This window comes from Meles meles, chromosome 15, assembly GCF_922984935.1.
Source record: "Meles meles chromosome 15, mMelMel3.1 paternal haplotype, whole genome shotgun sequence".
NCBI classification, from domain to species: Eukaryota; Metazoa; Chordata; class Mammalia; order Carnivora; family Mustelidae; genus Meles; species Meles meles.
Window position 1 is genome coordinate 66,686,810 of NC_060080.1, and position 26,334 is coordinate 66,713,143.

At 36.6% G+C, this 26,334-nt stretch overlaps 1 protein-coding gene across 2 annotated transcripts in view; it reads left to right on the plus strand.

Moving 5' to 3' along the window:
- The first annotated feature begins 3,013 nt into the window (after positions 1-3,013).
- PNPT1 (polyribonucleotide nucleotidyltransferase 1) overlaps positions 3,014-26,334 on the plus strand; it is a 47,849-nt gene continuing 24,528 nt past the window's right edge. Inside the window, exons 1-13 of one of the 2 annotated variants that reach the window (XM_045979418.1) lie at positions 3,014-3,192; positions 10,064-10,124; positions 10,670-10,744; positions 11,433-11,538; positions 12,391-12,440; positions 13,476-13,539; positions 13,638-13,685; positions 14,568-14,681; positions 20,364-20,550; positions 21,454-21,505; positions 21,925-21,982; positions 24,482-24,578; positions 25,031-25,133. In XM_045979418.1, the coding sequence (XP_045835374.1) occupies positions 3,032-3,192; positions 10,064-10,124; positions 10,670-10,744; positions 11,433-11,538; positions 12,391-12,440; positions 13,476-13,539; positions 13,638-13,685; positions 14,568-14,681; positions 20,364-20,550; positions 21,454-21,505; positions 21,925-21,982; positions 24,482-24,578; positions 25,031-25,133 (1,176 nt within the window). In that variant the 5' untranslated portion in view covers positions 3,014-3,031. Of the gene's footprint in view, positions 3,193-10,063; positions 10,125-10,638; positions 10,745-11,432; positions 11,539-12,390; positions 12,441-13,475; positions 13,540-13,637; positions 13,686-14,567; positions 14,682-20,363; positions 20,551-21,453; positions 21,506-21,924; positions 21,983-24,481; positions 24,579-25,030; positions 25,134-26,334 lie in introns of both variants that reach the window. The other variant, XM_045979419.1, reaches the window with a different exon arrangement.

Consider the following 26,334-nt stretch of genomic DNA (forward strand, 5'->3'; position numbering starts at 1 on the left):
TGAATCATAGCTTCTATAAATACAACTGATGTTGGTAGGCTGAGTCCAAAGAGGGTCTCCAGGACATGCTAAGAGGGTTCTTGGCTTCACGCAGGATGAAAATTCAAATGCAAGCAGCAGGAAGTGATAGCGGAGTTCACTGAACACACAGAGAGAGCAGATACAGATGGAGTATCTGGGAAACTCAGAAATAAAAGGAGCATGAGTCTCATCTCTGCTCAGGGTTTTCATTGAGGATTGTGGTCTGGTGTACATATATACTCTCAGGCATCCAGGAATCAGTTAGAATAAAGATAAGGGCCCAGGTGTTATTCACTGGAGCCAGGGGGTCTTGGCCTCGAAAAATCCCAGTGTTAGTGGTCTGAAATAGGCATATGGTAGCTCTGTCCAGTCATTCTCATATGGTCTTTCCTTGGATGTTATCTATTCTAAAGAAATCATTAACTCTTTGTCCTTTACAAAGGGAACATACACTATTTGCATTCTGAGGCATGTATAAAGAGGAAGTGCACATCCTAGCAAGAAAAGAAGCAGGGAAAGAGCAAAAACCATGTTTTTATGGAGTCCTTAAGTTTCCCTATCACACAACCACAAGAATTCAAACTTTTTATACTTCTGTTTCTCTATTAATCTTAAAATGCTTAATGTAGAGGCTGCTTTTAGTCAAACAGGGTGAGAAACAGAATGTAGAAAGGGCCTGTAGCAACCCCTGGCTGAATACAGCAGGCTGACCAGCCAAACCACCCAAAAATATCCATTGGCCCTAATAACCAATGGGCTACTTACAACCAGGCATAGTTACCAAAAAAGAGAAAATTCCCTAAGTTGCACACCTCACCTTCCCCCTTTAAAAACAGCCTCCACCCACTGCTTCCTTGCAGACAGTCTCTTCTTTGCTGTCCTGCTCATTCCTCTGTTGCTGTGTAGTCACTAAACTTCTATCTCTCAGGGTCTGGCTTGGTGAATCCTTTTACCACCCCCCATCACTGGTTTCCAACTGATCATTGTCTCACATTAAGAGAGACACCACACTTAATATAGGTGTGGATATAATATAGGTCTTAATATAGGTCTGGATCATCCTTATGACCACCTAATAATAAATTTCAATACCCACATTGACTTTAAATTTATTAAATAATTATTACCATATCAATTATTTGGGATTGGTGTGAGGAAATAAGTGGACTTAATGTGTAAATACTGCTTTTCAGTATTTCCAGATGGATGAAAGTGTAACAGATTCATGGGGCTCTACAGCAAAGAGGGTTGTTCAGTATTTCAAAGAGGAAACTAGAGGGAAAATTAAGAAAAATTAAGAAAAGAAAAAAAGGAAATTAGTCAAAGCTGAATCTGCCATTTATTGAGGCTGACAATGTTGGCAGGTACTGTGATAAACATCTTACATCGTTTGTCGCATTTAATCTTCACAAAAACCCTATGAGATTCATATTGGTATCCATTTCTACAAATGAGGAAACTGAGGCTTAGAGAGGTAGAGTCAGACAACTAGAAAATGGGCAGAACTAAGATTGGGACGACTCAAGACTAAGTTCAAGTTTATGCTCTGAACTATTAGGCAACACCACCTGACTGAAGTGATTAAATAGTACTTAAGTGCTTTATAAATCCAAAGCCATGTTGTATTATGGCAAGTAGATTATGATAGATTTGTCATTAGTACAGGTTTCAATAGATTGGTCTAGAAAACACTGTAGTAACGGCGGTGAAGTCAAATGTAGAGGAAGAGGGAAAAAACTTATTACTAAGTACCCCTAGCAGTGATAGTAATAATTCCTTCTATTGACACGGACATTCCAAATAAGTATTAATATCTTATGAAAACCGAGGTGTCAGGGAGCTGCTTTGCTACTAAATCATTTGTCTGTTTGAAGTTCAACATTTTTTTTAAGATTTTATTTATTTATTTGACAGAGAGAGAGATCACAAGTAGGCAGGGAGGCAGGCAGAGAGAGAGGAGGAAGCAAGCGCCCTGCTGAGCAGAGAGCCCGATGTGGGGGCTCGATCCCAGGACGCTGAGATCATGACCTGAGCCGAAGGCAGAGGCTTAACCCACTGAGTCACCCAGGCGCCCCTGAAGTTCAACATTTTTAATTCTTAAAACCATGTTTGAGTGTATGTCGGATTTTGTTGTTTGGATTTCTTTGGATGAAAGAGGTTATGACCTTAAAAGAGAAATAGGACCCTCATAATAAAAAAAAATTATCATTGATTCATTCAGGGAATCATATGAAGATGTTCTAACAGGATTAAAAGGGGTGTAAAAGATTTACTCCCTGAAAATTTATGAATTCAAATTCCAAAAACTATTTTTCTTCATTTTTCCAAAACATTTCTTTTAAATAGTAGCTGGCATTTTGCATTTAATAAGAGTTGGTTTAAAAAGTAACGACACTTGATCAAAAGGGGCAGAGAAACGAGTTGCTGAATATTAACAATGGAGATGAAGATGAATAACAAATGATGTCAAAGATCTAAAATGACAATATAGGTCATTAAGAAGTGAAATTAACTTACTAGAAATAAATTAACATAAACCTGTGCTGTAATATTTGTGTGAAATTTATAAAATAAAAACCAAGGCAGAGGAGAGGAGAGAGAGATCTCTTCCCATGGTCCACTACACAAACTCCTCTAATTCTCAGTTCACAGAAGCCAAATTATAATGTTTTGTCTGATGACTTCTATTACTACTATATTTACCCTACTTGTTCAACATTTGCATCATTCTAAGACTTTCTTTTAAATTACGATAGCACACACATACACAAAAGGCATTAACTTTCCAATTGCCTTTCACTGGCAGGTACTTAAACAGGAAAGATAGGTTGTCACAATTGCGTTCAGATAGTTTTGACCCTCTCTAGTCTTCGTAGAAAGCGACGAAGATATCCGCTTCCCCGGAGTTCCCCAACCCCGGCACCACGGAAACGAAACTGCATCAGGCTCCGCCCCACCGTCAGAGTGAGCCAATCAGGGTGCAGCCCGGGGTGATCGCGTGCCGGGTGTCATGGCGGCCTGCAGGCGTTGCTGCTCGTGCCTCCGACTTCGGCCGCTTTGCGATGGTCCCCCTCGTGTGCCAGGGCGGGATCGGAAGCTCACCCAGCTACAGGTGCGAGCTCTATGGGGTGGCGCGAGGTTCCGAGCCGTCGCTGTGGACTTAGGCAGCAGGTAAGGAACAACGTGCGTCCTGTGTCCTTTCACAAGGCGTCCCTTCCAGGCAGCCCGAGGTACATTGATTTCCCAGGCTAGGAATCTGGCAGCGCGGGTCTCATTTATCCCTCTTTACCCCAAACCTAAATGCCAGATTTCTGGCATTTCTGGATTTTGAGTATGTCTTTCTGGATTTGGAGTATGTCTCCTGGCACCATTCCCCTTCCCGCACTGTTTCAGCCTCGTGTCCTTTGCTTCTCGGTCCTCCCTTTTACCCCTTTCCGGCTCCTTTCTCAAGCTGAGTCAGTCCACCAGACTTTCGTCCCCTTTATTTGCGGAGACTCTTGGACTCTGAAGTGGGAAACATTTCACTTCAGGGTATGGAGTTGACAGTGGATGCGTGCGTCATCAAATCCAATTTATTCCCTAAATGTATGGTCAGTATGGCCCTGGGTAGGGAAGGAAAACTTCAATTTATTGAACGCTAGTTACATGATACACTTTTTAAACCTGCAATAAAGGTGCTTTTACCTCATTTCATGGTTCAAACAGAAGCTCAAAAAGGGTAGCTTTCTCAAAGTCGCCTATTTGAGACTATGTGGATTTTGCTTCTCTCCAAGCGCATACTTTTTCCATGAATCCGTTTGCCATAATTCACGTCTAAAATCACTTTTTAGGGACGCCTGGTTGGCGCAGTCGGTTAAGCGTCTGCCTTCCCCTCAGTCAAGTCATGATCCCAGGATCCTCGGATGGAGTCCCACATTGGGCTCCTTGCTGGGTGGGTGGGGGGTAGGGAGAACCTGCTGCTCCCCTTGCCTGTGCTCGAGTCCTGCCTCTTTCTCTGACAAATAAATAAAATCTTTAAAAAAATAAAATCACTTTTTAAAAAGAGATTTTTAGAATAAATGAAATTGCTAATGCTTACTTTATATATCTACATTTTGCATAGGTACTTTAAATCTTTGACCCTGTGTGTACAAAAACAAAAAATCTGCCATTGATTACAGGTCTTCCTTCCTAATTTACTGAATGACTGATCCTGAAGAAGTTACTTTTTTGTCACAAAATAAGACTGGCCTAGGTCAAGGGTCAGTTTTTTCTGTAAGGGGCCAGATGTAAATACTTTAGATTTATTTATTTATTTATTGGGGCGCCTGGGTGGCTCAGTGGGTTAAAGCCTCTGCCTTCGGCTCAGGTCATGACCCTGCTTCCTCCTCTCTGCCTGCCTCTCTGCCTAGTTGTGATTTCTCTCTGTCAAATAAATAAAATATAAAAAAAAAAAAAGATTTATTTATTTATTTATTTATTTACAGAGATCCCAAGTAGGCAAAGAGGCAGGCAGAGAGAGAGGAAGAAGCAGGCTCCCCGCTGAGCAGAGAGCTGGATGTGGGGCTTGACCCCAGGACCCTGAGATCATGACCCGAGCGGAAGGCAGAGGCTTTAACTCACTGAGCCACCCAGGCGCCCCTGATTCTGATATCTCTTCCATTTTTTAGTAACTTATCATTCTTTGAATAAATGCCTCAGAACAAACACCTGCTGTGCAATAAACAGACTTTTTTAACAGACTCAAAGCAATGGTAGTAGCCCCTGCTTTCCAAATTTTCCATAATCTACTTTAAATATTTCATTTATCAGTCAACCTGGATCTCTTGTAGTTAGTTCTTGAACCTGTGTCATGTGTTGCAACAACTAGATTCCTACATATCATACCTTCTGGGTAAATCAATTCTTTCATCTTTGTATTAAGTTTTTTTTTGGCAACATTTATTGAATTTGACTACTATATACCATTCACTTTATACTCGTTACCATGTGTATTATATACAGTGCTTTAGGAACTATGTACTATTGTGTTTTTCAAATGCTGTACTTAATACTCAGAGTAGCCTTTGAGGCAACTGTTTAATTTTCAGTTCAGCAAGCTTTTATTGAGCATCTGCTGTGTACAGGGCACTGTAGATACAGATTCTGATAGGGAGTAAGATAAACACAGATGCTAGGAAAATCACAGTGAGAGAGGTGTGAATGGGGTGCCAAAGGATCACAAAGGCGTATCTATCCCACCCTAAAGCTTATCATGGGAGGTGAATCTTGAAGAGGGGGGAGAAAGAATTAGCAAGGAGAGAGTGGAAGTGCAATTACAGTTGGGTGACAGTGCATTTGAGTAAGTACAAATAACTCCCTGTGTAGGAAGCAATAGGTGAAATGTGAATTTAGCATCAAAGGTAAGGCCAAGTGACAGGCAGAGGCTGAATCATAAAGATATTTGGGGGTTTTGTTTATTTGTTTGTTTTTGTTGTAGTGAATTTTTCTCAGTGGAAGTTGGAGGAAGGTGGTTACATTCCACATCATTCTACAGATCTTTCTAAAAATGTTTTTTTAAAACATCTCTCTCCCCGGAGTTGTACTCCCTGTGGCAGCTGGCTCTGTTCAACCTTCTCTTCAGCCATGTTTTTCCCACCCTTCCTCCCACCAATAGAATCTCACTGCTCATCCTAATCCTTCTTATTTAATGTTTTCAAGTGTTTTTTTGTATTAGTTATTCATTCACATTAGGTAAACATTCACATGGCTCAACATTTTAAAAGGCTCAGAAATCTCCTTCCGAAGCCACCCAAAGGCCTGTATGTTACCAATCTTGTCTGTATCTGGAGATATTTTACATGTAAAATACTGAAGAGTAAATTGATAAGAGGTAAAATCAGCCCTGATATATAAAAGTAATAAGTTTGAAAAAAAAAAAAAAAAGTAATAAGTTTGCACCAAAAACAGAACGAAAAGTGCATGAACAGGGTGCCTGGGTGGCTCAGTGGATTAAGGCTTCTGCCTTCGGCTTGGGTCATGATCCCAGGGTCCTGGGATCGAGCCCCACATGGGGCTCTCTGCTTAGTGGGGAGCCTGCTTCCTCCTCTCTCTTTGCGTGCCTCTCTGCCTACTTGTAATCTCTCTGTGTCAAATAAATAAATAAAATCTTAAAAAAAAAAAAGTGCATGAACAGGAAAAGTTACATAGGTAAGTTAACACCAGATCATGAGATATAATGAAAAATAACCACCTGTTCTTTGTGTAATATAAATTGCACACACCCGGAAGTAAAAGTTCACATCAGAGTAGTCACCAAGTTAGGACCATAGGACTATCTGGTGGGTGCACTAGGACCCCTACTGAAGACACTGAGTAGACTCAACAGAGGGAACAAAGAAGGCAGGAGAATGTGGTGTTTGAATAAATATATAAATCCAAGTGTTGTTTGAATAAGCATATAAATGGAAGTGTACATGTATGAGAATATCTAGGGGTACTGCAGGCCTATTTGTTTTTCTCACTGGTTCAGTCAGTTCCCATTGTAAATAGGTCAGCTGTAGAAGCTTAACAGTGTTTTCTCAGCTTCACTTCTCTGCCTGCTGATACAATTGGGAAGGGCTGGTTAGCAGAAGAGTGGGTCAAGTACTCCTTGCCTTAAGCTTTGTGAGTATGTGTGCTCTCTTTGGTGCACTGCTGGTCCCTACATAGGTGGGGCCATGTGACTGCTGTTCACCAGTGGAACCTAATAAAAAGTGATATATGTCATTTGCAGACTGAAGTATTTTATTCCAGGGATGCTTACCATTATTCACAGAGAACCCACGTTCTTAACCTCTGTTCTTTACTGCCTTCTTTTGGTCCCCTGTACAAATTATATCCCCGTTAAAGAATAAAGACTTATTATCACTGAGGATATGTAAAAGAATATGCCACTGTGGGCAATCTCAAAAATTCTGGGTCAAGATCCCCATTAATGGAATAGAACTAGAGCTTTCACAGCTCCTCTTCTGTCTTGGGACCACTTCAATTTACTTTAGAGAGTACTCCCCTTTCTTTCACAGGAATCACTCAGAATTTACATTTTTGGATGGAATGCCAATTCCTGTTAGGTTTTGAGAAGTACTGGTAGCATATTTTTACTCCAGATTGAACAAAATTTCAGGACCCCAAATTTACATTTTACACATAAAACCTTCATACTGATTTTAGTTATAGGTTGGTGGGACTTCGCTTGAGTCTACACTATGTGACTGGCTCTGAGCATCTCATTCCCTCCACTTACTATGCCAGCTCAAGCCTTATCTCTGCACTTCGTCATTCCATCGGTCAGGGTAGATCCGTATTTATTGTAGGCTGTCATCGCAACATCTGTGTTGAGCAGTAACAGAAATCCGTCTAGAATTTCTCAAATATTTCTTGTGGTGAAAATCAATTTTTCAAAGTTATGACTGAGTACAAGTGTACATGCTTTTTTTTTGCTTTCAAATTTAAAATGAGTCTATCTGAATAGATAAATATGCTTTTCATGAATTGAGGCTTCTGACAGAAGTGTTTAATGGGTAGAAATATTGAGTTATCTCTTGATCCCTTTTGCATATGAAGGACAGGGTGGGTGGGGCATGAGCATGTGTGTATGTCTGTATGTATGTATTCAGCACTGGACCATGATAGAATGTTTCTGAAGCAGGCTTCGTAGGACAGAACATCTTTCTTGGTATCTTCAGGAGTCACTGAGTTGGTTTGGCTTTGCAGTACTCTTATGAATTTTGGTTTCTTTGACGAGTTTTGCTGATCTGTTTCAGGCCTTAAGTAACCTCTTTTTGTCCTCTGCAGAAGCTGGGGAATAAGGCTGATAATACCACCTATTTAATATCTATAAAGACTGTTTATTAATATATAATTTGCATACTATACAATTTACCCATTTAGAATGTACTCACAATGTTGTGAATTGTATTCACAATGTTGCAACCATCACCACAATCAATTTTAGGATGTTTTCATCACCCCCAAAATAAATCTCAGGCCCATTAGCAGTAACTTCCCATTTCTCCCCAACCTCCATAGCCCTAGGCAGCCACTAATCTAGAGAATTTTTGTCTCTATGGATTTGCCTCTTGTGAGCATTTCATAAAATAGAATCAATGGCGTATGGTCTCCTGTGACTGTCTTCTTTCATTATTATGTTTCTTTTTTTTAAGGTATGAAAATTCTTTTTTTTTTTTTTTAAAGATTTTGTTTATTTATTTGCCAGAGATTGAGAGAGAGCACAAGCAGGGGTGAGAGGCAGAGGCAGAGGGAGAAGCAGGATTCCTGCTGACCAAAGAACCCTATGTGGGAATTGATCCCAGGACCCTGGGATCTTGACCCTAGCCGAAGGCAGACACTTAAACGGCTAAGCCACCCAGGTGTCCCTAGTTACTATGTTTCTAAGTTATATCCATGTTGTAACACATAGCAATACTGCATTTTTTTTTTTTTGAAGATTTATTTTTAGAGAGAGGGAGAGATAGAACACAAGAGTGGGGGAGGGGCAGAAGGAGAGTATCTTTTAAGCTGACTGCATGTTGAGTGAGGTGTCTGATTGCGGGGGGGGGTTTGAGAGGGCTTGATCCCATGACCCATGAGATCACAACCTGAGTGGAAACCAAGAGTTGGACACTGAACCAACTGAGCCATCTAGGTACCCCAAGACTTCCATTTTTTAAATGGCTGAATAATATTCCATTGTATGCACTGAGACCACATTTTGTTTATTCATTCATCAGTGGATATACATTTTGATTGTTTCCATTTGGGGGCCATATGAATAATGCTGTGGCTATGAATGTTCCTATGCAAATTTTTGCATGGACATAAAAAGTTTAATTTCTCTTGGCATTTCCTTTGGAGTAGAATTGCTGGATCATTTGGCAACTTACATGTTTAACCTACTGAGGAACTGCCAGATTATTTTGCAAGGGAGATGTACCATTTTATATTTCCATAAATACTATACGAGGGTTCTGGTTTCTCCATATCCTCACAAACACTTGTTATTGATCTGTTTGACTACACTCATTGTAGTAGATGGGAAGTAATATCTCATTATGGTTTTGATTTGCATTTCCCTATGTACATGAGCATATTTTCATGTACTTAACTGGATATTTAGTAAATTTTCTTTGTATATAGACTTCTATTCAAATCCTTCACCGATTTTAAAATTAGGTTGGTCTTTTTATTTGGTTATAAGTGTTCTTTACATATTCTAGGTACAAGTCCCTTGTTAGATATGTGATTTGCAAATATTTTATTCTGTAGGTTTTCTTTCACTTTCTTGATATCCTTTGAACCAAGAAAATTTTTTATTTTGATAAAGTACAATTTATTTTTTCTTTTGTCGCTTGTGCTTTTGATGTCATATATAAGACATTGTCTAACCCAAGTTTATGAAGATTTACTCCTATGTGTTTTCCAAAGAATCTTACAGTTTTAGCTCTTACATTTAGGTCTGTACTACATTTTGAATTAATTTTTGTTTATAGTATGAGGAAGGAGATCCAACTTTATTAACTTGTCTGCATATGGGTACCTAGTTGTCTCAGCACCACTGGTTATAAAGGCTATTCTTCCCCACCCCCACCCCATTGACTTGTCTTGGCACCATTGTTGAACATGAATGTCTTTGTAGGCAATATTTAGGAATTTATATTTTGTCTTGAAAGTACTAGGAATACTTTAAAGGATTTTAAGTAGGGAAATGATCTTGTTTGTCTGTCAAAAGGCTACTTTTATCAACAAGGGATGACAGACTAAACAAAGGTTATAAATGGGTATTAATATTTAAGAACAACTTCTGCACCCCGAAAGTATTCAGATTTCTCCTGTGCTGTCTGTATTTTTCCTTAAGTAGCTCTTAAATTCCCCTGGTACTTTTAATAACAATTGTGAATTCTGTCCCTTTTTTTATTTGTTTTTTTGCTGGGTGAGGGCCTGTGTGGCTTGGTTCTTCTATTAGAATCTTAGATTATTTTGTACTGAACTGTGATTTGTATTGATGACCTAAGTACTTTTGTATTGAATTTTTATTTTCAAACAGAAAACTAGAAATATCCTCTGGAAAGCTGGCCAGATTTGCAGATGGCTCTGCTGTAGTACAGGTAAAAAGTCCAGATTTTTAAATTTTCATCTTAAAAGTGGTTATGGAGACTGCTACTGACTGTCTTTACAACATCATGTCACTTATTAGAATTGTGGTACTGTAAGCCATTTCTGGTTGCAGAACCATTCCAGAGAACCAGGGAGTCAGGGGGCTGGATATACTAAGTGACTTTTAAGATATGTTTGAAACTTGGGCTTCTGTTTTATTCTGTTAATAAATTCTGTAATACTTCTCTAGAGAAAGTGATTTTACTATTTTCTTTAATTGTGGTAAGTGAGAAATTTTTCTTTGTATGTAGCCTAAATTTCTTAAGAAGTAGAAAATACGATTGCTTGTGACTAAGCTATTAGTAAGCCTTTTCTTGATCTCGTAGAAGGGATCAAGATTTGACTAGTTGTGATTAATTATTTTCATTTTTATTGTGGCATTGAATAACAGTTCTCTTTCCTTGTATTTAACTGGAGCAAGGATTTACTCACTCACTACTTAGATGTTAATGTCTGTTTTTTAAGGAATTTGCCCGTGTTGTTGTTTATGTTTAAGTCAGGTGACACTGCGGTGATGGTCACAGCGGTCAGTAAAACAAAACCTTCACCTTCCCAGTTCATGCCTTTGGTGGTAAGTATTTGTTGATTTATCTGAACAGTAATATGGCATAAATGTAGAATTTGTATATTTTTGTCTAATGGCTAACGAGTACACAGTGTAGACTTCATACAACAAAGGATTTTCTTTTGTAGTTTGAGTCATTAAAAGAATTTAGACTGACTGCTTCATAATCAATTCTCATATTAGTAGTAAGCTGCTTTAGAATGGCCAGGTTGATAAGAACAGTGAAATGCATGAAGATTTTGATGTTGAATAGCAGTGAATTCATTGCTCTCACAGGTTTCCCTTCTGTATGAGTTTGCAAGTATATGTTCGGTGAAAAGTAAGGAGTGCTTTAGGAGTTTATGGCTTCTTTCTGTTATGAATACAGAAATGCAATTTTATGTAACAGAGTTGATACAAAAAAGGGAATGTTTTATTTGACCAGAGTAAGCCACTGGGAAATAATAAGGCTGTGTAGTTCACTGCTAAGTGGAAGACTTTTTAAAAATCAGTTTACTGAAATATTTCTATCAGTTTTCCCTTCGCAAAGAGATACGAAATGCTAAAAGTAAATAAAATATCCTCAATTCTTAATCTGGACCAAGTTGTTAGCAACCTCAGGAAAATTAGTGTATGTATAGTGGTTCTTGGGAAATAGTTTGTTGCCATAAAAAGGAGTCAAATGAACTTCATTTTTTTTTCATTACTATTTCAGGTTGACTATAGACAGAAGGCTGCTGCAGCAGGTAGAATTCCCACAAACTATCTCAGAAGAGAGATTGGATCTTCTGATAAAGAAATTCTTACAAGTCGAGTAATAGGTAAGATAGTAAGATAGAGGCATTAACTCTGTTATGCCTGTGTTAATATTTCTTCTATCTGTATTTACAGTTCTCTTAAATTTTCTTCCATTACAAAACACTGCCTGAGATTATTTACTTTCTGTATCCCCTCACTCAGATGTGGGCTCCAGCAAAGAAAAAACTGTTTATTCACTACTGAATGCTGGGTACTTGTTACACTACCTGACACAGAATAGGCATTCAATAAATATATATCAATGAAATGAATGAATCTCTATTGAGCATATAAATTCTGTGGCTCGTGCCTCTACTGTTCAGTTCAATCTATCCCTAGTATTTTTTATTTTCATATTCAGCACAGTAATTTTTGAAAGCATTATATTAATCAACTACTGAAATAAGGCCTATAATCTTTCAAATCTTTGACATCCTTAAATATTGTGGGATCATTTGAGTTTATAGCTCTTCTATAAAGAAATGGTTACTTTGTATAAATTTATGTGCATTTTTCAGACACAAAATACCAAGGAAAGATTTCTTTTGGTCTCTTGCTGGTCTTAAGTGTCTTTCCTTGGCTTATATATGTAACTAATGCCTATGGAACCAGAATGAAAAATTCCTCCCCAGTTTTAAAATTGTTTATTCCTGCCCTGCTAGTTTTTTGTTATTAGGACAGGATATATATTAATTGAATCATTGACATTTATCTATGACCACTTCAGTAAATCAGTCCAAGGAAATTTTTTTTAACATACTGAATAGCTAGCTATATTATTTTTCAGCCTGATGTTTAATTGGAGAAAAAGATAAACTGTAAAGCGACTTTTGTCAGTACTATTTAGTGTCTTTTCTTTTTTTTTCTTTTGGCAGATCGTTCAATTAGACCTCTCTTTCCAGCTGGTTACTTTTATGATACACAGGTATATTCTGCTTTAGGTTTATTTGTTTCTAAATCAATAAAAAATTACTTAATGAATTTCTATAATACTTCCTAGGCTAAACATTAGAACACAAAATAAGAATTTTTGGTAATGCTATTTTATATTGAGCTAATTTTTAAAAACATTAATAATTTTAAAAATTAATATTTATTCAGTGTCAATTTGAGTTGATACCTGAATTATGAGTATGAGTTAGCCAACCTATGAGTGTGGGGGAAACATTCTGAGCAGATGGAATGGGAAGCCCAAAAGCCCAGAGGCAGGAAACAAACTGGTGATTTTTAAAGTTTAGAGTGATTGAAGAAGGTGGGGACAGACCCTCTGGGACCTGTTAAGTCATATTAGTGTCAGAGTCTAAGACAGTTGATACAAACTAGTCTTTACTACCTATTTTATTGGGTCCTCTAAACTTCTACTTTATTATATTTTAGTATTTTTGTGAATATTATTCTCTTTCAGAATAATGACCCATATGCTTTAATGAACTTTTATTTATTTCATAAAAATAAATATACCTTGCAGATATGCCTTTGCAAGGATGTCACGGCCTCAAGTAGTTGTTTTTCTTTTTTTAATAAGTTGTTTTCTTAAGTACATGACATAGGCATATTATTGCAGTATAAAGGAGTTCATCATTTTGTTTTGTGTATGCTAAGCAGAAAACAATATTTTTATGTAATAGAAATAGCTGACATTTACTGAATATTTTCAACATGCCCAGTATCGTAAATGCTTTACAAATAGTATTTCCTATAATTTTCAGAAAACCTTTTAAGAAAATACTATTATTTTTCCCTTTTAAAAATGAGAAACTTTTGAGGCTTAAGTAATTTGCCATAGTCAAGCATGTATTTAGTTAAATGATAGCCAGAAATAAGGGGTTTGACTACAGAGCTCATGCTTTTAAACACATACGGCTCCTTTATGTTAGCCCAAGATGTTAGCCAAAATGATAGTCCTCCTAAATCAAGTAGATTTTTTTTTAAGTACTCTGAATTTTTTCCCTTGTACCAGGTACTTTGTAATCTGTTGGCAGTAGATGGTGTTAATGAACCTGATGTTTTAGCAATTAATGGTGGTAAGTATAAAAATCAAGATTAAAATTATCACGGTCTTTTTAAAGGAATGAAATCTTTTTACTTAAGTTCTTTTTTTTTTTTTTCCCTTTTTTTTAAGCTTCTGTAGCTCTCTCATTATCAGATATTCCTTGGAATGGACCTATTGGTAAGTTAAGATTTGAAAATAAGAAATACTGTGTTTTTTCTTGAAATACTAGTGAGCATGATTAAGTAGCTCTGACTTATTATCTCGTAGGGAGTTTAATTAGATGATATTCTAAGACTCCTTTCAGCTCAAGATATTTTCATCCTTGCCTTAGGTTTTGTTTTTTATAGCAGAATGTTATGGTGTTAGAGTCTTTATGTTCCTAGATACTTTGACTTCTTAATTGTCTATTTGAGGACTTTTGGTGTGGGGGGCGGGGATAGGAAATTGTTATAGTACATGGTCTTTCAGGATAAAACAAATACGTTTATAAATTATAACTCTTATAAATTGTAATCATGAAATATAAAAATGATAGATCGAGTAACTTCTGAATATCCTAAATGTCAGATACTAAGTTAAGAACTGAAGGAAGAAAGGCAGTCTAGGAATAGTTCTTGCTTTCAGTGTAAGTAGGGGAAACAAACAAACAATTATTTATAAACAGTATTATAAAGCTGTAGTAAAAATGATAGAGAAAGGTATGTTTAGTCTTTGAAATCATGTTGTCAAGGAGGGCTTCTCAGAGTACTCAACATTAAACTGACCTTAGTAGGATCAAATGGTAAACATTTGCCTTGGGAAAAGTATAGTCTAGCTTGGGAAAAGAACACGAGCATAATCACAGAAGTATGGAAAAAATAATGTATCTCAGCAGCGCAGTGCTCTAGTGAGGCTATTAGGTAGGGTGGGGTAGGATGTTACATGGGCCTTAAAAACCATGGTAAAAATATGGATTTTATTGTAGTCACAATTAAAGATAGGGATCGAAGCTGTCACTGGAATAGTGTCTTGAAAACAGACTTTTTATTACACAACTGCCAGTATCTTGATGTATTTTAGGGGCAGTGCGAATAGGAATGATTGATGGAGAATGTGTTATTAATCCAACACGGAAAGAAATGTCTTCCAGTACTTTAAATTTAGTGGTTGCTGGAGCACCTAAAAGTCAAATTGGTAAGTAATTTAAGTAGTACATTTGTTCTGGATTTTAAGTATAAGTTCTGGCTTCTTAAAAATGCATTTATAGGGGCTCCTGGGTGGCTCAGTGGGTTAAGCCTCTGCCTTCAGCTCAGGTCATGATCTCAGGGTCCTGGGGTCGAGCCCCGCATCGGGGTCTCTGCTTAGCGGGGAGCCTGCTTCCCCCTCTCTCTGCCTGCCTCTCTGCCTACTTGTGATCTCTCTGTCAAATAAATAAATAAATTCTTTTTTAAAAAAAATGCATTTATATTCTTCTATGTATGTGTGTCTTGTCACTTAGCCATAAAGATTTTTGTTCTGTTTTATTGCTGTCCTATTTTGGTGGTGCTCTTGCTTCATATCAAACAATACCTGAAATTACAGAATGTGATACAGCCTGAAATTACAGAATGTGATACAGCCTTGGCTGGCTCAGTCGGTTAAGCATCTGCCTTTGGCTCAGGTCATGATACCAGGTTCCTGGGATTGAGTCCTGCATCAGGCTCCTTCCTCAGTGGGGAACCTGCTTCTCCCTCTGCCTGCTGTACCCCTGCTTGTGTGCTGTCTCTGACAAATAAAATCTTAAAGAAAAAAAAAATAGAATATGATATAATTTTACTTGAAATATACAAAAATCTTTATTTACCAAGACAGTTCTGGTAATTATTTTGAAACTAATAAGCTAGTCTAAAAATTGAATTTCTAAATCTGGTAATAAGTCGTTTTATTAGTTTAAATATGTTAATTTAGCAAATTCATCATTCAGCGCTTGTTCAGTGTCCTTTGAGAAAAAGGTGACCTGTTTCTGGAAGGTAGAAAACATGTAAGAAATGCACTGACCATACGTCACCCTCACTCCTCCTAATAAAAATGTCATAACTGCATGAATGAAAATTGGCCCAGTTCTCTTGAAGGAGAATTGGCTTTGACAGTAGAATGACCTGTATCTGAAACGCAGCAGCTGTCACACAGTTAACTGTGTAACCTTGGACAGATTAATTAAGGTCTTATCAGTTAATTTTACTGTGTGGTATTTGATGTTTGGGACTTTTGACATGGGATCTTCTGATATGGGAATATTTTGATAAAATGTAAACTATTAAGCTTTTAGTACTTTTATGTACAATTAATGTGTGAAACACATTTCCAGCTTCTTTTGGAATATTAGTCAGTGATGGAAATAGAATAAGGACTCTATGGTAGTTAAAACATATATAAGAGGAGTTATACATTATCTACACATTAATTAGGGTTTGCGTTGCTAAAGTCAATAACGGGGGTCCAAGACAATTATAGTGGCTCTATGATATCTTTTTTTTTGGTAAAGATATTATTATTATTTTTTAAAGATTTTATTTATTTATTTGACAGAGACAGTGAAAGAGGGAACACAAGCAGGGGGAGTGGGAGAGGGAGAAGTAGGCTTCCCTCTGAGCAGGGAGCCTGATGTGGGGCTCAATCCCAGGACCCTGGGATCATGACCTGAAGCCAAAGGCAGCTGCTTAATCGACTGAGTTCATTAATAATAGTTGATTAATTGACTGGCTCAATGACTGAGCCACCCAGGTGCCCCAGTAAAGGTATTTATTACAGACAACACACACACATGTGCATGCATGGGCCAGTGCGGGGAGGGACAGAGGGAATCTCAAGCAGACTTCATGCTGAGTGGGGAGCCATCCAGGGGCTTGATCTCATGAGCCTAAGATCATGACTTGAGCTAAAATAATCAGTTGTACGCTTAACCAACTGAGACATCTAGGTGCCCCTGGCTCCCTGATACCTTAAGAAATCTAGATTCCTTCCAGCTTTCTGCTCTGCTATCCTCAATGTGTGGCCTTCAACTTCATGCTTTTGAACTTGCTTTTGGAGTTCTGGCCAACTTACCTGATCTATAGGCTAGAGGAAGAAAAAGGAGGGGAGTAACTAAAAGGTGTATACCACCTGAGTAAGTCATCTTCCCTTTCAAGGTGCTTTACTAAAGACCTCACATAGCAATTTTCATTTTTACTTACATCACACCAGACAGAACTATAACACATGATTGCAATCTTGATTACTGTAGAAACAAGGAAATGATTATTGGATTCTAGCTCCAGATGATGAGATTCTTACTGTGGTAGGTTATCACAGTGTGGAGAGAACATTCCAAAGATTTGGGGAAGCCATGAATAACAGATGACCGTTACATATTTGAGCATCCCAGAAAGAGCCTTGAGCAGAATACTGGTTCACTGTCTCAAGTTTACTTGGTCTGCATGTGAAATTTATTTTTGCTTAAAGTTATAGTGTTCATTACTTTCACTTAGTTAATTGACTTGGCTACTTTACAGGGTTGTTGTGAAGATTAGAGTCAGTGCCGGGCATAATACCTAGTACCTAACAGGCATACTGTTAATACCTGCTATCATCAATACCTGTTTTCATGAAGACACAGAAATAAACTTGCTTCTAAATGGCCATAAATAAATAGCCTCTACCTGCCTTAAACTTTGAAGCCCTCTAATTTTATGGGGATGTTGGAGGAATACACTGAAGATCTTTGTTGCAACTGTGGCATGCTGTAAAAACCCCATAAACAACTTCTAGCTTGCCCTTCTTACTCTTACTCTCTAGATGGACAAATTAGACTCTAGAGACTGCATAACGCATCAGAAGTTTGTTTTGACTTCATGTTCATGTGTCAAACTTAATATTGGGCTCAAGTCCAATACCATCATCATGGAACTTCTGGGATAGAAAAATACAAAAAAGTAATTGCCATTCCATTATTAAAATATTTAGTAATCCAACAGATCTTTGGAATATGACCCTAAAGAGCAAGAATAATTTCTTCATGCAGTTGGCTGCTAGATGACTTCAGCACCATTCTGCACATTCTGCTTAATTTCAACTGGTACACTTAATATCACTCATCTTTGTATGTATGCTAGGATATAATTTAGGAAACAGTGTACCAGTAACTATTTTTAAGAAGAAATTTGTATCTAGACTTCACAGTTTTCAACTAATGTCAAAAATCTTTAGGGGCACGTGGGTGGGTCAGTGGGTTAAGGCCTCTGCCTTCAGCTCGGGTCATGGTCCCAGGGTTCTGGGATTGAGCCCCACATCAGGTTTTCTGCTCAGCGGGGAACTGCTTGCCCCCTCATCTCTCTCTCCCTGCCTCTCTGTCTACTTGTGATCTCCGTCTTTCAAATAAATAAATAGAATCTTTAAAAAAAAATCTTTAATCTTCAACTACTGAAAATGGTTAACAGCAATCATTCAGACAGCACTTTTTTGTGTAAATTTTTAGTCTACATGGCAATGCTGTCCAGTAGAACTCTGCAATGAAGTAAATGTTTTATATGTGAATATGTGGCTACCATGTACTTGAAATGTGGCTAGAGTAGCCAAGGAACTGAATTTTTAATTTTACACAATTTTATCTAAATGCAAATAACCGTATGGAGCTAGTAATTGCCAAACTGGACAACACAGATCTATAGACAAAAAAACTAAGGAATTTCCTTCTAAAGTATTTTCAAAAATGAATTGCTTTGAAGTTTAATTAGTGAAAACAAAGTCTAAGGAATATTGATTTCTTTACCATATTATTTCTTTCATATTTTCTTTTAAATCAACTTATTGAGGCATAATTTACATACGTCAAATGCATTTTTAAAAATCTACAGTTTAATTCTGTGAAAAGTGAGGGAGGATGTCATGGGAATACTGATAAGAAGAAAAATATAAGTATAATCACGGTATCATTGTGTCAGAAAAGCTGCTTTACACCTCAAATGAAGTACTGAAACCTGACCTTGCCTTACCCTCCTCCATTTGTAATATAATCATTTCAATATTCCTCTACATTTAGAACCACAATAGACCAAGTTATAATTTTTGCTTTTGCTTCAGCCATCAAACATAATTTAGAAACTCAAGAGGAGATGGAAAGCATATTGTATTTACCCACATTTTTGCTTAGCAGTACTTTTCCTTCTTGATAGTCCATGGTTTCTTTTTTTATTGTTTCTGTTTAGAGAACTTCCTTGAGCCATTCTTTTAGGGTAGGTCTGCCAGTGACAAATTTTCTTAATTATCTAAGAGTCTCAATTCATTCCTAAATATATATTCCTTCATTCCTTTATTCCGTAAATATTTTCACTGGGCATAGGATTTTGGGTCAACAGTTCTTTTCTTTCAACACCTAAAATATAATATGCTCCTCCCTTCCAACCTCCCTGGTTTCCAATGATAAATCTATTATTTTAATTGCTTTTCCCATGTGGGTGAGGTGGTACTTTTCTCTGGCTGGTTTCAAGATCTTTTTATCTTTGGTTTTCCAAAGTTTAATTAGGATATGTATCTCCTTGGGTTACCCTGTTTGGGGTTTACTCAGCATCTTGAATCTGTGCGTTTATGTCTCTGCCAAATTTGTAGAGTTTTCAGCTATTATTTTTCCAGGACTTTTCAGCCTGCCATCTTTACCCTCTCTTTCTGGAACGCCATGACACGAATGTTAGATCTTTCATTTTAGTTTCACAGGTCAGCTTCAACTGACTGTTGGAATTCCAATATAAAATACAAAGCACAAAAGATTTTTTTTCATTCTAGATTAGACTTAAAAGCTTTACAAGTGATAATTAGATAATAATAAATCTTAATGACAACATGATGTGGTTTTAATATTAAATATGATAGTTACCATCATATCTGTGCATTGCATGATGTTTAGCTGTACAAATTGAGAAGGGCCAAAAATGACACATGAGGAGGCAGGAGTCTAGCGGCCTGGCAGAAACCAAAGCCAAACCTGAACAGCACATGTTACTGGAAGTGACACTGGGAGCCAGAAGTGCTACTTGGCGCTTCTCTCCTTTACACAGGAGTTTCACTATCACAAAACCATAAAAGCAGCTTTTTTATGGGAGTAGCAACGGTCCTCTAGTTGGCTTACTTGACACAGTATCACTGCAAAAGATTTCCCCCCACCTGTGCAAGCATTAGACAATGTGACAATGAGACAATGAGAGAATTGAGTAGGAGGTCACATCAAATAATTGTTAAACAGAAAACATTTGGGATACGTGGGTGACTCAGTCGATTAAGCAGCTGCCTTTGGCTCGGGTCATGATCCCAGCGCCCTGGGATTGAGTCCCACATCAGGCTTCTTGCTCAGCAGGAAGCCTGCTTCTCCCTCTGCCTCTGCCTGCCATTCTGCCTGCCTTTGCTCTCTCTCTCTCTCTCTCTCTGACAAATAAATAAAAATAAAATCTTAAAAAAAAAATTCACCGGATTCCTACTTTATTGATATTTTTAAATTTGATTTTAAATACGTATTAAAAATAAATGCAGCTGTATGCTTTAAAAGGTGGAATTTTATGGTATTTGAATTATATCTCAAAACTTATTTAATAAATAAGTATGCATAGTTTATTTTGTTTCTTTTTTTTATGAGAAATCCTTTACTAAATTGAAGAAAGCTGTAAACCTAATTTCAGGTATTAAGGTTTCTTTATTCATTAACTGCTGTTTACATTTTGGAAGGATGTTGATTCGAAGGAAAGAAATTAAAAAGGTTGATATACCATTAATAAGCAAAACTGATCTGTAGTGTTTATGATGTGTCAAGGTGCTTAAAAATGCTACACTGGCAAAAGATTCAATGGCAATCTTTTTTTTTCCTCCCTTTAGTGATGATGGAAGCCTCTGCGGAGAACATTTTACAACAGGACTTTTGCCATGCTATTAAAGTGGGGGTAAAACATACCCAACAAATAATTCAGGGCATCCAGCAATTGGTAAAAGAAATTGGTGTTACCAAGAGGACACCTCAGAAGTTATTTACCCCTTCACCAGAGATTGTGGAACACACTCATAAGTAAGAATATCTGTACAAAAGAAAATTTGAAGTCATTACCAGATTTAATTTAATTGTAAGCCTAAAAACTTCCCATGGAAGCATGCATGCATTACTTCTTATATGGCATCCTTCTGTTGACAAAGTGAGAGCCATAAATGTGAATCTAATGCTTTAAAAAGGGTAAATCCAGTTCTCACTTCAAGTGCCTAAGTTTGAGTCTCAAATGAAAAGGGGAGGGAGTTTACTGGTTAAGATTCAGATAATCTGCATATCTATGTCAAACAAGGAAAAAGAATAAATCATCATGATATTTGAATATCTAAGGAAACTGTTGAGGTTTTTGAAAAGCAATCAAGTATAACCACCTCTGTATTCCCAGCGCTTAACAGTGCCAACTCATAGGCAGGCACTCAGTAAGTATGAATGAAATTACCAGAAGAGTATTTCATTTTATTTCAAATAAATTGAAAAAGTTAATATTTCCCTTAGTATCAGTCCATCAGCCATCAATCAGTCAGAGACTAAAGAGTTGTAAACTGTCCCCAACAAAACAGTTGCCTGCAATAACAGCCAAAGTGGAGAGAAGAGAAAAAAGCAAGAAGTTAAAAATGAGTGGGGAGAGAACGTTTGTATGTAAGAAAAATCTAAGGTCAAATAAATTGAACAATTAAGAAGGAAGGGCATAGTACCTGTGAGTGATTTCCCTGGCAGATGAGGAGAAAGAAATTTGGTATATTGTATTATAAATAGTAAACAGATTAGCTGTGCTAAAGAACAATAAATACATTTTTAAAAATTCTTTATGAAATGCTTTTAAATATTTTAGCTTACTATTAAGTATTGCAGTTTTGTTCATAATAGTATTGTTATACTATTAACATAAGAACTATTATGCTGACATTTATTTTGTGCTTAAAATAGACTCTCCATGGAAAGACTCTATGCAGTTTTCACTGATTATGAACATGATAAAGTAGGTATTTTTGAACTTTGTCTTATATAATTGTTCTGGGAATTCTTTTTTGTCATAACTCACATAATCTGATTTATGAATTTTTATTAAAAATCTCTCAGCAGAAAGCTAAGTAGAAGCGTAGTTATTTGCTTCTCCATTCTCCTTTTGTTGATTAATGCAAGTTTTAGGGAAGTGTGTAAATATATTTGAATAAATTAAATAGGTAATATATTTCTTACAAGTCACTAACTAGCTCTAATCTTTTAAAGAATACTACCAGTAGAGAAATCTGAGTTCTATTACAGTGTGTTAATTGTAACAATGTAATTGTTAGCAATTAACAATGTTAATGTAACATTGTTACATTGTTAATTGTTAAATGTAAAAATAGAAATGTTACATATTTCCATGTATACTGAACCTGGCCTCTCTTTTAGATTTCCAGAGACGAAGCTGTTAACAAGATAAGATTGGATACAGAGGAACAACTAAAAGGTAAACTTTGCTTTATTAACCTCAGAGAATCAGTTATTTCCTTGTTCCTTAGTTTCGGTAAATAATGATGCATCCCAAGGTTACTGTTAAGTTAACTTCTGTGAGGGACACCTGGGTGGTTCAGTCAGTTAGGCATCTGCCTTCAGCTCAGGTCATGATCCAGGGTCCTGAGAGAGATTCCCACATCGGGCTCCCTGCTCAGTGGCAAGTCTTCTCCCTCTGCCTGCTGCTCTTCCTGCTTGTGCTCACTCTCTCTCTCTCTCTAAAAAATAAATAAAATCTTAAAAAAAATAAATAAAAATTTCGATGAGGGGACCTGTGTGGTTCAGTCAAGTTAAGTATCTGACTTTTAATTTCGGTTTAAGTTATGATCTCAGAATCATGAGGTCAAGCCTCACGTGGGACTCGGTGCAACATCCGCTTGAGATTCTCTATCTACCTCTCCTTCTACCCCCCCCACCCCCTGCTCATATGCATGTGTATTTGCTCTTTCTCTCTTTCGTAAATAAATAAATAAAATCTTTAACTTCTGTGAATGTGGTCAGCACTGTACCTGATAGAGTGGGCACCAGTAAAATGTTGAATGTGAAATATTCCCAATCTTTTCTGGATCAGGTTCTTACACTCTATGATGGGAAACTTTGTATCGTGTCATTTGAAAATCTGAAAAATACTCTTTAAAATTCTTGAGTTCTTAATCTGTGAAATTGTAATATTGATAATATCTGGGTTATGGTATTATGATAATAATTATGATAATATCTGTTTTACTTTAAATAGGTAAGTCATCTGCATTTGTACCTGCCACATAACCAAGTATTCAGAACATGTTAACTGATGCCGTTGTGCAATTGTAAAATTTAGATTTTAGAGAATTTAGCTCTCTAGAAATTACTAAGCAAAGGATTTTATTATGTAAATATCAGTCACAAACTGAATGTGTACCAAGCAGGACATTTAAAATGTAATACTTAAAAATTATTCCTGACTTAATATATATCAGTTCTTAATATATATCTTTCTCTCTGTCCATTTTTTATATCCTGGTTAAAGTTATATTTAATAAACCAAATGCTTGAGAGAACAGTGCTTAAGGCTTGGTATTAATCAGTTAATAAAGTAGCTTAACATTTAAAAACATAAGCCTAGACAGACAGACAGACCTGTATTCAGGTCACAGTTCTATCTGTCATTGCCTGTATGATCTCAGGCAATTTACTTTGTTAAGCCTTTTTTTCCTTCTTTAGAATGGTAGTAATAATAAAATATACCTCATAAGTTGTTACAAAGATTAAAGGCATTAAAAAAGAAACATGTATAGCACATGGGTCCTGAAAGAAATTAATAAATGTTAACTAAAAAGGCAACAGTAGGGACTTGTAACATACAAAGCAAATTATTTCCCTATTTGCAGACTAAGAGAAAAGCTCCTAAGGCAAAACATTGAAGGTGATTACTCTTAATCTTTTTTTTTTAAAGATTTTATTTATTTATTTGACAGACAGAGATCACAAGTAGGCAGAGAGGCAGGCAGAGAAAGAGAGGAAGGGAAGCAGGCTCCCTGCTGAGCAGAGAGCCTGATGCGGGGCTTGATCCCAGGACCCTGGGATCATGACCAGAGGCAGAGGCTTTAACCCACTGAGCCACCCGGGTGCCCCATGATTACTCTTTTTATTTTTTTAAAGATTTATTTATTTATAATCTTTATAAATTTTATTTATAAATTTTATATTTATAATTTATAAATAATTATATTTATATAATTATATAAATACATAATTTTACAATATAAATTATTGTATATTAAATATATATTATATTTTTATATATTATATTTATATATTATATATTATATTTATATAATATAATTATATAAATTATAATTTATATATGATTTAAATTATGTATATTTTATATATATAAATATATATTTATTATATATTTAAATTATATATATTTTATATATATAAATATATATATATTTATTATTATTATGACAGAGAGAGAGATCACAAGTAAGCAGAGAGGCAGGCAGAGAGAGAGAGAGGAGGAAGCAGGCTCCCTGACGAGCAGAGATCCCGATACGGGACTCAATCCCAGGACCCTGAGATCATGACCTGAGCCGAAGGCAGAGGCTTAACCCACTGAGCCACCCAGGCGCCCCCCCATGATTACTCTTAATCTTAAAAGTGTCACTCAGACCTTTTAATAATATGGCTGGATTTGTTAGTAACATAATACAATAGAGAGCTAATAACAAAGCTCTATTCTGGTAGAAAGCAAATTAAGTTCTCAATAACAACATGTTTGAGGTATAATATTTGTGACTTTCCTACTTGAGAATATTTGATTTGTCTGCTTTGTTTGCTTGAGGACTAAATAATTCAGCATCAACTCCCTTGGTTTACTACCATAACTAACTGATTTGGTACTATGAATTGAAGAGAAATCGTGTCTTCTAAAAAGAGAAAACCTTTGTTTTGGTTTGTCTTTCTGTAGAAAAATTTCCAGAGGCTGATACATTTGAAATAATAGAATCCTTCAATGTTGTTGCAAAGGACGTTTTTAGAAGTATTATTTTGAATGAATACAAAAGGTAAATATATCCTTTTTTGGTGGAATTGAAGTATGTGCCTCTGTAAGTTGTCTTGAAAGTGGCAACTTGCTCAAAGCAAGGAACTGATTTTTTTCAGGTGAACATTAAAGAATTAGGGTATTTCCTAAATGAGTGTTGAAGAATGTGTGGATGTGTCTGTTTCTCTATGGGACTTGTGTGTAGAGCAGTGGTTCACAACCCTGAATGCACATCAGAATTGCCTTGCAGAACTTCTTTAACAGTAGAAGTGAATGGGTCACAACCTGAGATTGTGAGTCAGTGGGATTTAGGGTGGGGATCAGGCATCTGTATTATTTTTTAAAGTTCTTAAACTCCTCAGGTGATATGTTACACAACTGGAGTTGAGCACTCCCTGGTAGGAGTAAGAAATAATAGGTGATATTTCTGATTCTGAACATTGCTTTACATACTTTTTTCCTTTATTACTATAGGTGCGATGGTCGAGATTTGACTTCACTTAGGAATATAAATTGTGAGGTAGATATGTTTAAAACTCTTCATGGATCAGCATTATTTCAGAGGGGACAAACACAGGTAATATATATAAAATGCTGTAATTATTTGCTGATTCCAGGTTGTTTAATTACATCTAATAGAAGTACATTATGTAGACAGTTTAGATTTTTATCGTATGGAATTTGTTAATACCTGATTTTTAAAAAATATTTTTAACAGCTTTTTTGAGGTATAATTGCCACCCAAGAAACTGCACATATTTAAAGTGTATGTTTAATAGGTTTTCACGTGTATACAACTGGGAAACTGTCATCAAAGTCAATGAACGTATCAATCACCCCCAAAAGGTTCTTCCTGCCTCTCTATAATCCCTTCTTCCCTGCTCCCCTCCCCTTCCTTAGGCAACTGTTGATCTGCTTTTGTCACTATAAATTGCTTTGCATTTTCTAGAATTACCTGGTATCTTTATCATATATGATATTTTTCTTTTAATCTTGATGCACAAAATTGAGTAACTCATACATTCTTTGGTTTTTAGCATATTATTTTCGGTCTCTTCAGGGTCCTCGTTTATTTTCTTTATTTAGCCTATACCTTAGTCCTGTTTTTTCCCTCATATTAGCACCTGTGCTCTTGTACTTAACATATATATGTATCCATTGTTTTTTGTGTGGTATTTACTTTATACCTCCTCCTTTTTCTCATTATTAATCACTACTTTAAGATTGCCAGTCAAATTGGTACCAAGTGGTATTCCTTGCTTTATTTCCCTGTGCAGCTGAGGATCTCTTTATATCATAGTAAGTCAGTGTCATCACTGTATAAATCATACCCTGGGGGCTCCACACCCTTAAGGGCTCTCTTTATCACATAGAACTTAAGCAATATGATGGCCCTGGTTCAGGTTTGCTCTTTTGTGAATTACCTGGTTGTTACCCTTTTTTCTTCCTATTTTTAAGTGATTTTTTTTCTTTTTTTTTTTTTCCCATTTTGTTTATTTTTTCCAGCATAACAGTATTCATTGTTTTTGCACAACACCCAGTGCTCCATGCAAAACGTGCCCTCCCTATTACCCACCACCTGTTCCCCCAACCTCCCACCCCCGACCCTTCAAAACCCTCAGGTTGTTTTTCAGAGTCCATAGTCTCTTATGGTTCGCCTCCCCTCCCCAATGTCCATAGCCCCCTCCCCCTCTCCCAATCCCACCGCCCCCCAGCAATGTGTTTTAAACATTAATCCTTTTCAGTAACCAGAATTTGAATATACTATCTCCCTCTCT